Below are 15,559 nucleotides of genomic sequence, written 5' to 3' on the forward strand. Positions count from 1 at the left end.
TTTGGACAGCATTGTTATGTTGAACCAAAATCTATCTTCCTACAGCTTTCATTCAATGGCTAAGTATGGCCCTGAAACCACATGAAACTTATCCAGATGAATCAGTTGCAAATAACTTGGTTAGAAACAAATATTTTGAGCCCGTGGTTTTTCATATATTTGCAATTTGGGCTCATCCTGGGGGTACGTTTTCAAACATTTACCCAACTTTAAACATTTCTGTTCATTTTTAAATGTCTTAATTTTTACTCCAAATGAACTAAATTTCTTTAAAACACTGGATAGAAAGTACATGTTAACACTGACCACTTCATGTCTTCATTGCTTTTAGGCAACTAAAATTAACTATTTTTTTGAACTATATCGTATATACTTTAAAAGGTACTTAGTTATTTTATTTAAAAACATAAATTAGCCTGGCCAATGTGGCTTCAGTGGTTGAGCATTGACCCATGCACCAAGAGGTTGCAGGTTTGATTCCCGGTCACGGCACATGCCCAGGTTGTGGGCCACATCCCCAATGGGGGGCATGCAGGAGGCGGCCAATAAATGTTCTCTCTCATTAATGTTTTTATCTTTCTCTCCCTCTCCTTTTCTCTCTCTCTAAAATCAATAAAAAAAAAACACCACAAGTTTATTTTTATCTATAGATATTTACTTGTTTTCCATAGCGACACTTTTGCTATTGTTGAGTTTTAATATTTTCTTGACATTTAAGCTGCTTGTATTAAGCAAAACTTTTGCTGCTCTATGATTCATGTTGCCACTATTTGATAAGAGATGCACTTCAAAAAAGTGAGGAAGCCACTTAGGAGGTGGGACCAGTGCACATCTCCTGCCTCAGTTCTCAGGACTGCTGTGAAGTTGATAACCTGCTCCTAAGCTAAGCTCAAGGCTGAGCCATAACCATCCTTGAACAACTGCTGTATGGACATCTATGTACTTTATTTCCTTCTCGTAATTTTTTATTCCCTCATGTGCATATCAGAACTACCCAATCCCTGCTAATTTAGCTAGATTCCTTCATTTGCATGGAGGACCAGGATGGGAACTATACTTGTAAATCTCACCTGTATAAAACTCTGCCTTTCTTTGTTCTCTTCCGAGCACAACTGAGGTTGCCACCTGGATCTGGGCCTCCTGAGTTGTAAATGTTTTTGTTCAAATAAATACTATTTGTTCTTTATTGCAACCTGAACCTCTTCTTTGGTTAGCACTATATCTAGGGTAGAAAGCAGATTATAAACCTTTGCCTAAAATAAAGGGATTAGGTGCACCTACATTTCTAGTTGAAGTATCTTTTAAAACCAAGTTCAGCCATGGATTGCTCTTGGTCCCAATCCCAGTTCTATTTGTCCCTACACACACACACACACACACACACACACACACACAGACACACACACAGACACACACACACACACACACACACACACACACACACTGCTAGTATTCAAGCTATCATGAGCAATCAAATTAACATTTTCTCCTAATGAGCACAGGGTCAGTACTTAGTAAATAAATAATGGCAATAGTAATTCTAATGTATCATTGTAGGTGGTATTTAGAACACTACATTCTATAAGCCAATTCAGTAATTCTAGCAGAATAGAGGTTTTATGCAGAATCAACTCTGTTTTCTGAGACCCAAGACTTGTTTTCTTAACTCTATGTTTGTTTACAGTGTAGTAATAATGCTGAAAAAGCAAAAGCATTATTGTTTGACTCAAGTAACTTTCTTGGAGACACAAAAATGATGTCTCAACAAAAAATGAAGGGCAAATGTACCCACAACTGAGTAATTCTATAATTTTACAAATGGCTTTTTTGTGACATAATGCACCACAAGACTAAGTTTATGTCACTAGAATTTCAGCATGCAATTACCTCTTTAAAATATGTATAATTTCAGGGTATTTTAATACATAACTTTTAAAAAATCTTAAAAATAAAAATTTTAGTCTTTTATTTCTCTTTCTACCTATCTCCACAAAGTTCCCATTAAGGATGCACGGTCATAATAAGCATTCCAAACATTACTTCCCATTATCCACTTTCCTGATGTTTATCATCTGTTTCCCATCATAACAATGGTTATTCGCTTATCTTAGGGGAGCATGCGTTTTTCTAAAGTAGATGGTGGCACAGAAGAAAGATGCTTGTTTTTCTCTCTCCCTTTTCTATTAGACCTTTTACAGGCATCATCTACTTTGGCTTCAAGTTTTTGACCTTCAGAGGATCTGACAGCAAAATTAAGCAAACGCTGTGAGTAATTTCTGACCGTCATGATTGGTTATCCACATCGCTAGCACCACCAGGTCAGTTCTGCACGACGTGACTGTGGAAAATGACCACAGCCACACATAACTACCTGCCAGGAATGACAGGAATGATCCCTCTGCAATACTGCTGTTTTCTTTTTTTTTAATTCTCACCTGAGTTTTGCATTTATCTTCAGATAGAACAAGAGGGAGAGAGGGGGGAAGAGAGAGAGAAACACCGATGTGACAGAGATACATCGATTGGTTGCCACTCACATGACCCCAATTGGGGCCAGAGACAAACTGCAACCAAGGTACATGCCCCTAGTGGGAACCGAACCCAAGACTCTCTGGTCCACAGGCCAATGCTTTAACCGCTGAGCCAAACCGGCCAGGGCATGCTGTTTTCTTAATGTGGTATGTTCAGTGGAGACATTCTCATTTTCCACCCTTGGATATCATTCTAAGGAAAAGCAACTGAATGAGCAAATGAAAATAAATTAAGGTTTAGCTTATCACTGTGCTTACATGTTCAGATCTGAACTTTTAATGCTTGGTAAGTACAAGAATTGTAAATACAAGCATTGTAAATACAAGTGGTGGTAATTACCTGTACTCACCACTATACCACTGTTGTTTACCACCATTAAATATGAGAGATGGCAAAAAATTTAAAACTGAATTGTCATTTGACCCCATAATCCCACTTCTAGAAATATATCCTAAGAAGCTTGAAACACCAATCAGAAAGAATATATGTACCCCATGTTCATACCAGCACTATTTACAATTGCTAAGATCTGGAAACAGCTCAAGTGTCCATCAATAGATGAGCGGTTAAAATGTTGTGGCACATATACACAATGGAATACTATGCAGCTGTAAGAAAGAAAGATCCTTATCCTTTGAGACAACATGGAGGGACCTGGAGAGTATTATGCTAAGCGAAATAAGCCAAGCAGAAAAAGACAAATACCACATGATCTCACTTATTTATGGAATATAATGAACAAAATAAGCTAATGAACAAAATAGACCCAGAGACATAGAAAGGAGTACAGTTCAGACTGACAAACCTCAGAGGAGGGTGGGGTGGAGGGATGAGATAAACCAAAGAACTTACATGCATATATGCACAACCAATGGACATAGACAACAATGCTGTGTGTGGAGGGGGAGGCGGGATCGGGAGGAGGGTATCTAGGGGGGAAAGAAGAGAACATCTGTAAAAAAAAATTAATAATAAAAAAAGAATAAAAAACACTGGCAAGAAGCAAAATAAAGATAAATAAACACAAGTAAAAAAATATGAGATATGGGGTAAAGAGAGGGGTGGAGAGTATAGACTTGGAAGGATGCATATTTATTTCTAATTCTGGAGGGAAAGAGGTGGGAAGCAGAAAACAGAAGGAAAAACAGCAAGACAAGAAAACTCTTGGAGTGACAAACCTCAGAGGAGACGGTCTGGGGGTGGAGGTCGGGAGGGATGAGATAAACCAAAGAACTTAGATGCATGTATGCATAACCAATGGACATCGACAACAATGCTGTGGAGGGGGGATGGGAGGAGGGTGTCTGGGGGGGCAGGATAGGCAGGAGGGTGTCTGCGGTAAGGGGGGAGAGGAGAAACATCTGTAACAAAAATAAATTAATTAAAAAAAGATAAATTAAAAAAAAAACTCTTGGAGTGTTCACTTATTAAAGATTGCTCAAAAAGAAAAAAAGTTCAAGCTATTAAGGGTTCACCATAGAATATTGTTATTACACGTTCACAGTTATTAGGGAACGGGAGAGTAGTCTGATGTTCTCAAGACAGCAACTTAGTACAAAGTGCCAGAGACATGGGCAGTCCCTCTGAGATGACTACACTGGGAAACTAACTGCTGCTCTTTGCATTCTCTCTTTTAACATCCACCTTCCATTCCTCTATCATCATTATATAACACTTGCTAAGTTACTGACTTTTGTTTGTGTCCTGTTATTCAAAAATACCACATCAAAATGGTCAGTTTATATTGGACAGCAGTGACTTATGAATAACTACTTAAAGCTCTAGGATTTCTGTTTGGAGAATGTCAGCTCCCGGCACCCCCTGGCCCGGCTCCAACAACCTCGTCAGGACTGCAGGACAATCTGAGCACCTTCAGGGCAGAGATGGCTTGATATACAACTGTGCGCACACTCGGAGTGTCTTCCCCTAAACAGTCATATTGCATTTTTTAAAAGTTGAGATACTGCGCCCTGGCTGGTTTGGCACAGCAATTAGAGCATTGGCCTCCGGACCAATGAGTCGCAGGCTCGATTCCGGTCAAGGGCATGTACCTTGGTTGCAATTTGTCCCTGGCCCTGGTTGGGATCATGCAGGAGGCAGCCACTCAATGTGTCCCTTTCACATCAACGTTTCTCTCTCTCTCTCTCTTCCTCACTCTCCCTCCAACTCTATAGGAACAAAACCAGAAAAATGTCCTTGGGAAAGGATTAAAAAATTGAGATCCTGCATCTTCTAATATTGAATAAAGTGAAATACAAACCCTACTAACATTAAATAATGGCAGCAAAAATATCATCTTTATTTATTGTTATTTTTACATGATTCCTTCCTTAAATTTAGGTTATTTCCATGTGACAAGCAAAATACAATTGTCATGGTTGCTTTTGTGTTTTCCCCAGGAAATCCTTTTCTTTTCTGATAATCTATATCCAGTACTATCAGCGTTTCACCCATTAGTGACAGAATTAAAATGCACTGTACTCTATTCACCATAGAATGTAGTATCTATGCTTTTCTTACTTTCTCCTTACCTTCAAATTCCCTGGCCATAATGTCTGGTTACATTTGCATCTCTCATACTCTTTTCATTTACCCAAAAGCTAAGTATCACTTGCTAATATTACTTTCTCTCTGCCTCTGTTGCTTCCCCCCCCCCCTGGGGGGGGGGGAGGAGGCATAATTTATCAAAATCTTTGTAAAGAAAGAAATTTTATTCACATGATGGAAATTGTTCATCAGAATATTTAAAAACCGTCATCCCTTTGTATGCAGGAAAAGATCATTCACAGACTAGCCAATCAGGGCCAGAGAAGTCTGTGATCTTCTTTAAGTAGCACAAGTATTCCCGTTCCCAGTCTGAGGCTTCATTCCAATACAGGAAAGTTTGTTTGATGGCAGTTATGCAACTAGACATTTTCTTTGGAGATACACAAGTGTTCAATTAACACTGATTAAATATTGATGTTTGGGGACATTAAATCATAATGGTTTTTAGCCAATTAACTAGATCAAACACAGAAGAAAATCAAAACTGAAATTATGTCTATTTTACTACATCCTGAGGTATTTATTTAGCCAACATTTATTGAATACTTACTATATGCCAATATCTCTACTGGGTGTAGAAATTGAAAGATGATTAAACATCTTCATTGATATTGAGAAATTCAACAATTAATTACTGAAGAAAAAAATTATATTATAATGGGAGCAGTGATAGAATAGAAAAAGTATCTAGTGCAAGAGAAACACAGAAGAAAAAGCCCTGAAGGAAAAAGTTTTCATGAGTTTCCAAGTTAAGTTTGAGCTTGAAGGATAAGGAGAATTTCTCCAGGCTCAGATGGGAGTGGGGCGATGGGGATGGAACAGATGTGTTGCAATGCCAGTAAGTGCTCACTAAGTACAGGCTGAGTGAATAAAACAGATGAAAGCATGAACTGGCCATACACAGTGGTGTGCTGGTATACCAGCTCTCTGAAGGAAAACAAAAACTCTGATGTGTAGTCATTGTTGATTTATGGGGAATGTATACTCCCACCATGGTCAATCTCAAACTTCCAACATGGCATCACTGATCCAAGTTAGGAGGAGATCTGCACATTTGGCACCTGCCAGCCAGTACAAGGCAGCTTCAGCCCACCGCTGACTATACAGCAATCCACACATGTTTGTGGAATGAAGGAACCTATAAATGAATAAGTGAACTACACGATTCCAGAGCAAGGAACAATATGGTCCAAAGCACAGAGATCTGAGAATTTATCGCCCTGTCAATTGATATGAAGCTCTGTGAGATGTATCAGGCAGAGGGAATGAATGGGGACTTGGGTTGAACCTGGAATGCCACGTTCTGGGGTCTGACTTTATTCAAAATGTAGTAGGGCATCATCAACGCTTTTGAAGAGAAGGGGTACCATAACTAGATCTATGTTTTAGATGTGCCTTTTGCCATAATTCCATGAAAACACCTTTGCTTGCCTCAAAGTATGAACACAAATGTGAATGGTTAAATCCTTACCAAAATGTTAATGTGCAGAACAGCTAAAGCCTCCTTTTTAATGAAACACAAGGGTCAGAAATCCTTCAAAGTTCTTATTCTGTTGTTGGGAATTATTTATTTTTTTAATCAAAAGCAGTCCTAATGAAGCTTAGACTCAACGAACAGAAGCAAAACAATTTAGAAGCACAGTATACATGTGAAGTCAAATGTAAATAACAAAGAAAGATGAGTTATATGATGTCTGACTGACTAATCCATACAGGATGCAAAGATATTACTTTCAAAGGCCACCAGGACACCCAACCGTTTTCTGCATTATAGACTCTTTATGTGCAGAAATGTGGGCTTGTCCATGTATATACATTGCCCCAAATTGATGTCTTTACTTTTTGAAATCAACAGGTACTTCTCCACACCAGAAACCTTACCTACAAATAAATCTTACCTAGAAATATTGTCAGGTGAGCAAGCAGAGATGCTGGTCTCCATGCTATCAGAGCTGTCTAGGCTCAAGGTATCAAAGGCTTGGTCCTTGTAGCCGTGATCTGGGTAGTGGAAACTGTTCAAGTAGACATTTGATTCAGATGCTGTGCGGTTGTAAAATTCAGAAGATTTCTGCCTTTGTCCTTCACTCATCTGTTGGTGATTATACCCTAAGAAAAGAGCCATAAATATGTTACTATGCCTCATTTTTCAGTCTTAGATCTTATAAGACTCAAACTAGCAACCCAAAACATCTGCCTATGAAACTTGGCCCTTGGTCTAATTTGTTTTGAAGCCAAGAAGATCAAAGAAACAGCATCATGTTCAGTGCAAGCATGAGTTTCAAAGAAGTGGTCTTAGGAGTGACCTTTTTTTGTCAGTAGATCAGTTGACACTTCCCTATGCCCTTCCCACATCTCTGCACAACTGAGAATATATCAGCACACATAGAAACACAAGGGTCTCTGAATCCTCTCAAAATAGCTGGGTTCAACTCAAGGCAACATGACTCCTAGTGATGAGCAACACCAGGGTCTTAGGACCATCACCTCCTCAATGATATTCATATTTAAGGGATACTTGATCTGGTCATAGAAGAGCAGGTGAATCATGTAGGTGCAGGATTTGAGAACTTGTCATCTACTCATCATCTCTAATACTTTAAACTGGTTAAGAGACACATTGTACATTTTTGTCATTTCCCCCCCAATTTCTCGTCTGCCAATTACTTATTGAAAATATTCAGTCAACCATCCGTTCAGTGGTTGCACTCCTCCTAATAATTACTGTACATACACTAAGTCCTCAGTTAACATCATCAATAGGTTCTTGGAACTGTGGTGAAATGACCATAAGAAAACAAGTTTTATCACAGGCTAATTGACATAAACAAGAGTTAAGTCTTTAGGCGTCTCATCAATGTTATAACAAAACAACATTATTGAGGACCTGCTATATATAGCTATCTTTTTTTCCCACTGAAACATCAGCCTTCCACCAGTTGCTAATATCAACCACATGATAATGTAGGAGCTACATCAACAGCAGCAAAGGTGCCATTACTAAGAGGTACCTGGTCAGCCAAACATTAGGCCATTGGCTTTACTTTGTGTTATTGCTGTGGCTTTCTCTCTGTTAGCTGAGTTTGGGCATCATAAATTGAGTTCTTCTTTACTTTCAATCCTCTATGCATCATACACTCAGGAAGCAGGGGTCATACTGATAAACAATTCTTAAATTCATTAAAAAGATGTTGCTGTAGCCAGACTATAGTTTGCGATTTCTTTCTCCCTGAGTAAACTATCAGACCTATTAAGAGCTTACAACTGGGCCATTTGAAGTTTGCCCCTTTTCTTATTCTCTGCCTACCTTTCAATGAGGCTTTTAATTAGTAACAAAATGTCCAAAAAGCAGGCAAGAGGATGAGAGAAGGCAAGTGATTCCAAACAGCTTTCTCCACTGTTGATGGAGCATTTCCATGTAAAACCAGAAGCCACACCCACGAGGCAAAGCACCACACACCAAAAGCTACTCTAGAGTGATTTTAGTTCTATGAGGAGTTTTCACTCATTATTAGTAAGTATTTAGTTATCTAAGTGAAAATTTTAGTTCAGATTAAGGCATCTTTGGGGAAAATAAGTTTCCTTAATATAAACTGTAATTATAAATACCAATACATGCTCACATATATATATGTAAAAGCGACATACCACTTAGTAAAGGGAAGATACAAAATACAAATGCACACCATGAGACATTAGGCAGACTGTCATTAATTGTAGTGATTAATGCATAAAGCATTAAATGAAGCCAGTTCACTCATCAGCGTGGGACATGAGCTTTTTTTTAAAAAAAAAAAAGAAAGGCAAAATAATTCATTACTCAAATATTTACCTTTGGTATTTGAACTTTTGGAAGTACTAATTGCTCCTTTTAAATTGTTTCCAATTATTCGTTATGAAAAGGAGGGGAACAAAAAAAAAAAAAGAAAGAAACACCAGAAATTATTTGAAAAGGTCATACATGTATCTTACTTTCAAAAGAGGTTTGTTGACAAAGAAAACTTCCTCATTGACACCAACTACCTGGATGACATTTCCTTGTTTTACTACGAAAAACACATTCTTAAAAAACAACTATGTAGGTGAAAACGTACAAGAATGATCTTGGCAATGACATGTGCCACAACCGCCCCTCCACTTCCAGTTTTTCATAATGAGGAAAAGTCAGTCCCTACAATGCAGTAACGCTTCCCGAGAAAGGCAGAAAGTGAGTCTGTTTCTTCTTCAAACAAAGCATGATCCAATCCTCAGATCTTCCAGGATTTCTCCCCCTACCCCAAAAGTATCACAGAATAAGAAAATGAACTCACCACCTTCAGGTGTGGCAGACAATAAATTAAAACGATTCAAAATTTTCAGATGTGAGCACGAGGGAAAGCTGTGTGATAGGTGCACTGTGCTGAGGATGGTGCACACGAACTCCCCCGTCACCTCACTCGTTGTTGAGGTTCGGCTCTATGTCTCAGAGAATCTTCCATCATTCCGATGGTAAAATGAGCCTTATATTTTCATGGCACTTCAGTGAGAAAGCCGGCTGCTAGTGAGCATATCCTTCACAAGGCAGGATTTTTGTTTCCCGAGGTCCCATGTGAATATAAATTCTACCTTATCGAGCTTCTCATGTCTACCAACTGGCAACGCTTTCCTGACCACAGTGAACTCAACTGCCACCTGGTTTAGCCTCCTCCCTCCTGAACAATCCCCCTACCCCCAAATTTGCCCCTACTTTTACAAATAAGGGCATGGACTCTCTTCTGTGATCCTGGAATTGGACCAGTGTGATTCCAAAGAGCTGGCTTTGGGATTCAGGCTCAGGCTGGCCATCCAAAGGCATAGGTGCTTTTGCAGAGGAAACACCACAGGCGCGCAGGAGAAGGAGGGACCCCGGTAGGAGGCCAGAGGAGATATGCCAGCGCAGGAAGCAGCACAGAACAGGTGTGCTTTACCAGGGAGGGCACACCTATGTCCTGGTCATCACAGAATCCCCACTTCTTTAGCATACGGATGTCCCGAAATAGAGTCCCTCAATGAATTCATTTTCTCATCTATAAATAGCAACCAAATTAGTGGATAAATAAGAAAGTGGAATGCATTTACTGTTTGGGGTAGGACAAAGTAAGTGGATTGGGGAAAATGAGACTTTCCCAACCCCTGAGACTGCCTGTTGAGTTTTTATGTTGTGCAACAAGAATAATATTCAGCAGTGGACAGCAACTAAAAAAGTACAAAGGGCCTTGTAAATGCTTCAAATTCTTCCTATCCAGACAGAAATGGCTACTTGAAAGGGTACTTGATAAGGTTTATAAAGTGAGACCTGATGATATCTGAGGCAGGTTGATAAGCATACCACATGCAAGGACCTCAAACAAACTCACTTCTCTTGACTGCCCAAGAAGAGTCAATGTTTTTCATATGCCAGGTCCATTTATTATTATTATTTTTTAATGCCAGTGAATTCTGGTTAAATAGAACTGAGAAGTCCCATGTGACTTGTCCATTGTGGGATACAGAGTCTTGCCAATATCTTCCAAATGTGTGGTATTTACTTTAAACTACTATCTAAGCCTTGATATAGAAAATGAAATGACTTAAAATTATAACTTGGGTCTAAGAGGATAAAATCAGTCAGTATTTCTGGCAATTAATTCAGCCTTTCATAGCTCACCTGCTGAGAAATTCATTCTTCCTAACCACAGTCCACAGCCGGAAGATGGAGGCACAGGACAAGTCAGGAATGAAGAGGACAGAGAAAGGGGAAGAGATACAAGATCAAAAAGGATGACCAGAGGACAGGAAAAACATACATTTCCAACATGCAGTCATTGACGGTGTTAGTGACAATACAGATTGACAAGGCATTATGTTCACATTTTTAGATTAAATCTGAGTTTATAGAGAAGAGTTCAAGGAGTAAAAAAACCCAAACAAACAATAGGCTTATGCTACATGCACACAGTCAAAAGAGATTTCTTAAGAAAAAACAAATCTTTCACACACATCGGTCAACCAGAGAACAGGGAGAATAAAAACTAGATTATATCTATAAAACAGTTCTATTTTTTCCATGCAGACAGTAACAGATTATTTGTAAGAGCTAAGGTTTGTAAAATGCCATTCAGTTATTTGAAGCAGCGTCCATCAACTGGTATAACTCAGTCCTCCAACATCCTACATTGCTACCAGCTAGCCACAGTCACTGCGTCTTATTGATTCAGGCCATTTAAACGATTCTTCACTGTCCACTAAATCTTTCATATAAAACAGTCTTAAATGAAATGATTAAGTAGGAGCCCTTTAAATCTTTTCAATCACCATGAAGCCTGCTCTATTTATTATACCTGCCTTTATAAGGGAGTAACCCCCTGTTTTACACTTAGCCTATATATACCACACGGCCCATTCTTTTCTTTATCTAGATCCCGACTCTTACAAAACAATGCTTCCTAAGCACTCGTGTTTCCTGCACGGTCTGACCTTGTCATAAAACAAAACAAAACAAAACAAAGGGGGTCATGCAGCTGCCTGTGAATGAACAGCAGCTGCACCCAGCAGATGTGCAACAATTTTTCTCCATTGTGTAAAAGGAATAATCATTAGACTAAAAATCTGCCATTGTACAGCTGTAAATCTGATCATTTCTTAAAGATGACTTGACAATGACCTTTCACTATTTGCTGGAAACAAAAACACCACACAAGGAGGTTGTCATACCTTTCTTGGACTTTCCTGCGTTAAACAGAAGACAAAAGGACAAAGATTTCATTCATTCTAAAGCTTACATTACAAAGCAATAGTTCACAATTTGTACAAAAGCCAATAACCATTACAATGTTAAGAGCTGAGTTCCTGGGCTGTCTGCTTTAAACTCTGCTCGCAGGGACCTTTGTCTGCATGATTCACATTGCCAGTTCTATTAAAACAATGCTGATTGAAGGAAGGCTTATACTTACACCAGGGTCCTTGACGTATCCATTACGAATAAGCAGCAAAAATAATAGTTCATTTAAGTTAATTGTGTAAGCCAAGAAAAATGGTAAGATCTATTAAATTTGAGTTAATGAAAATGTGCTAGATCCAATTTTTTCAAAACCATGTAATTTTACTTGTGTTCATTATTTTAATGAAGCCAACAAATGCTAGTGAAACAATTCTAGACAAAATTGTGATTCAAACTTCCTGGTCCTTGTGGGCCACCAGTATGGGCTCAGTAGAAAATCCTGCCTATTTTACGGTCTGCTGTGGCTCTAAGAACTGCTGCCCCCAACCCCTCCTCCTCTGGGTGGGGAGCCAAGGGGGGCAGGCTGGCCTCACAAGACACATAGCATCCAAATGGATCAACACACTGGCTGGTTCTCTATTTCTTCAGAAGCTGTCTCATCAGCACCAGAACTGTTTAAAGAACAACATATTAGAGCTGCAGTCTTCTGGGCTGTGCAAACACCTACCAGTGAAGAACCAGAGCAAAAAGATCAAAGACACAGATCTTACAGAGGGCACATCCCTATGTGACCGAAGAGAATCAGTTCAGTTTTCCTATACAAATCTAGTACGGGGATTCCGATTAGCTGAGGGGAAAACAGAGCTTAGAAAATCGGAGATGAAACATCCCTTTAGGTTCACCCTATTCTCACAAGGGCCGTCTTACATGATAATGTTAACAGCTTCTGATTTTTACAAATCAATTTAGTATAAAGGTCTAGTTTTTCTTACTTTCTATTTTAAGAAAATATTTTTAATGTAAAGTATGGTATTGGGGCCAATCCAAGCTTTGATATCTTCAGCCAGTGGGGGAAAATGCATTTAAAAATAATTCTATAAATATAGTAGAAAAATGCTTCAATAAAAAATAGACTTGACCCACAAATGAACAGTGATAAACGAGAGCCAAAATATACTCATTTATGTTTATTACTTATAAAGCATAAGAGCTATTTTTAGCTTATTAAGAAATTATGTTTGCCTTGGCCAGTTTGGCTCAGCGGTTAGAGCGTCGGCCTGTGGTCCGGAGAGACCCGGGTTCGGTTCCCTCTAAGGGCACGTACTTCGGTTGCAGTTTGTCCCCGGCCCTGGTTGGTCGTGCGGGTGGCAGCCACTCGATGTGTCCCTTCACGTCGATGTTTCTCTCTCTCTCTCCCTTCCTCTCTCTCCTTCCCACTCTATCTGTACAAAAAATGGAAAAATATCCTAGGGTGAGGAAAAAAAAAAAAAGAAATTATGTTTAAAAAAAAAAAAAGTTCCTGGATGGATAGCTTAGTTGGTTAGAGCATCATCCCCATATGTCAAGGTTGTAGGTTCGATCCCCAATCAGGGCACATACAAGAATCAATCAATGAATGTATAAATAAGTGGAACAACAAATCAATGTGTCTCTCTCTCTTTCTCTCTTTCTTTCTCCCTCTAAATCAATAAATAAAATTAAAAGCAGAAAAGAGAAGTTCAACCAAATGTATTTGATTTAAATGTAACATAAACCTATTATACATTATAAACCTCTCATGACTATTACCACAGCCTCTATTAACTCAAATCATTAGTGATGATTCAAAAACCTCATTCACGTGATATATATGTATATATACAAAAGTTATACACATACATATACACATCACATATACATACATATATATATACATACCAAAATTTATATATTTTTTTCCTTTTTTTTCTGATAGAAAACCGGTGATTATCCCCTGATACCACTGGCAGAGAGGCTGAGCGGTCAGAATGGAATCCCAGCCTGCTTGGAGGGAAGAGTTTCAATCCCACTAGTGCATGAACACATCAGGGGCCACATGCCCACCACTCTATCGGCCTGGGCCTTTACATCCCGGCATACCTCCTCACTGCATCTACCACATTCTACTGAAGTGATCCATTATGTGTCTTTCAGGGACAAGGATCATGTCATTCATTGGCCTTTTTGGTTTCTAGCACCACGCCTATTCAAAAGTGAGGGCCAATATAAGTTGTTGACCTAAACGACTGTGTTAACACAATAAATCTAATCTTCTTAACAAGCTGGAACTGCATTGTAGTAATTTCTTCTAGCCCCACAAAGACTATTTGGGAACTCCATTATAAACTCATTTTTACAAAGAAATAAAATATGCTGAGAATCAAAGTCTATTGGAAACCTCACCACCACATAGAATAAAGGCTCAGACCACATTAAAAGGCCTAAGGGAATTCTGTCCTGGGCCACTAGTTCTCCATTTACTGTGTCAGCTCAATGAATCTTTAGCACATGGTTCAACACAGTGGCTCAGCCACAAACCAGGTCAATGACTTACGATCTCAGTAGCCTCTCTTTTCTTTCTACCTATCAAATGCAAAGGTTAGTAATTCTCAGGGGCCTTCCTGGTTTAAGAATACTATTAAATCTATGAAGTGCAATATCTAAGACATACCAGTCATATGTGTATACAGGAGAAGTTACCTTTGTACAACAATAACTATATATATATATATATATATATATATATATATATATATATATCCTTTCCCCAGAGGGGACACATTAAGAGTAAATTCAAGACTTTGCTTGATGCCTTTTCTAATGATCCTCAACCTTGCTCTCCCTCCCTCCCTTTCTCTGAAGAATTCTAATGCTTAACAAAGACATCCCAATTGACTTTAAAGTGACCTACCTCTGAGCATCCTCCGCGATTCCGAGTCTTTGGTCATGGTCGCCAGCGAGTGAGGTAGCACACTGCCACAGCTGTTGCTCTGTCCCAGGGGCAAGTGAGCCTGTGAGAACCAGGGGAAACACTTCAGGCAAAGTGCTGCCTGTGGTCCTTTAGGACATGGCCACATCCCTGTTTCCATGGCTCCTATCTAAGCACAGAGGGCAGGACAGGAAGGTCTTCCATCCTAGTTGGGGATGCTCAATGGCAAAGACCAGTCACTGTCCCTCCCACGGAGCTCCATGGAAATCCCCACGTCACGGCATATCCTCCAGTGGCAGCAATTCCATAAGACAGGGAAACACTTGTTCTCCAAAACCACCTTCGAGAGCAACTCGAAGTTCCGCATGCATAGGGAGCGGAGGGCAGGCGCGGGAGCAGGAACGCGTGCACGGCATGCACCGGAGCAGACACCTACCCTGTAACAACTGCCCCATTCCCACCTACCCCATGATCGAGTACGCTGAAAGCTGGAGAAACCTATGAACTCCCCCCGAGGTTCTAGCACTCTCTTTAATAGAAAACACCTTTACATGAAATATACTCAGAACACCAGTTTGTAAAATAGATTAAAACTAGGTTACTCTCACCAAGGTCAAAGGAAGAGCCCCAAAGCCTGCCCTGCTCAGAACCTCCTTCTCACTAGCCTTTCCTCCTCCCCCTGCAATGACCCCTCAGGCGTGTCAGCAGAACACGAGTGAGGGTTTAGGTGTCGGACCACATGGGTTCATATCCCAGCTTCATGGCTGACTAGCTGAAGGCACTTGGCCTGGTCGCTGAGCTTCTTTATACCTCAGTTT

At 39.6% G+C, this 15,559-nt stretch overlaps 1 protein-coding gene across 2 annotated transcripts in view; it reads right to left on the reverse strand.

The window, feature by feature from the left end:
* The window catches only part of PHLDB2 (pleckstrin homology like domain family B member 2), an 83,421-nt gene that overhangs the window by 12,326 nt on the left and 55,536 nt on the right, over positions 1-15,559 (reverse strand). For both annotated transcript variants that reach the window (XM_036243437.1, XM_036243438.1), the window contains 2 exons: positions 14,724-14,823; positions 6,978-7,185 (listed from right to left, as the gene is read on the reverse strand). In XM_036243437.1, the coding sequence (XP_036099330.1) occupies positions 6,978-7,185; positions 14,724-14,823 (308 nt within the window). The remainder of the gene's footprint in view (positions 1-6,977; positions 7,186-14,723; positions 14,824-15,559) is intronic.

Source organism: Molossus molossus, unplaced genomic scaffold (assembly GCF_014108415.1).
Source record: "Molossus molossus isolate mMolMol1 unplaced genomic scaffold, mMolMol1.p scaffold_m16_p_5, whole genome shotgun sequence".
NCBI lineage: Eukaryota > Metazoa > Chordata > Mammalia > Chiroptera > Molossidae > Molossus > Molossus molossus.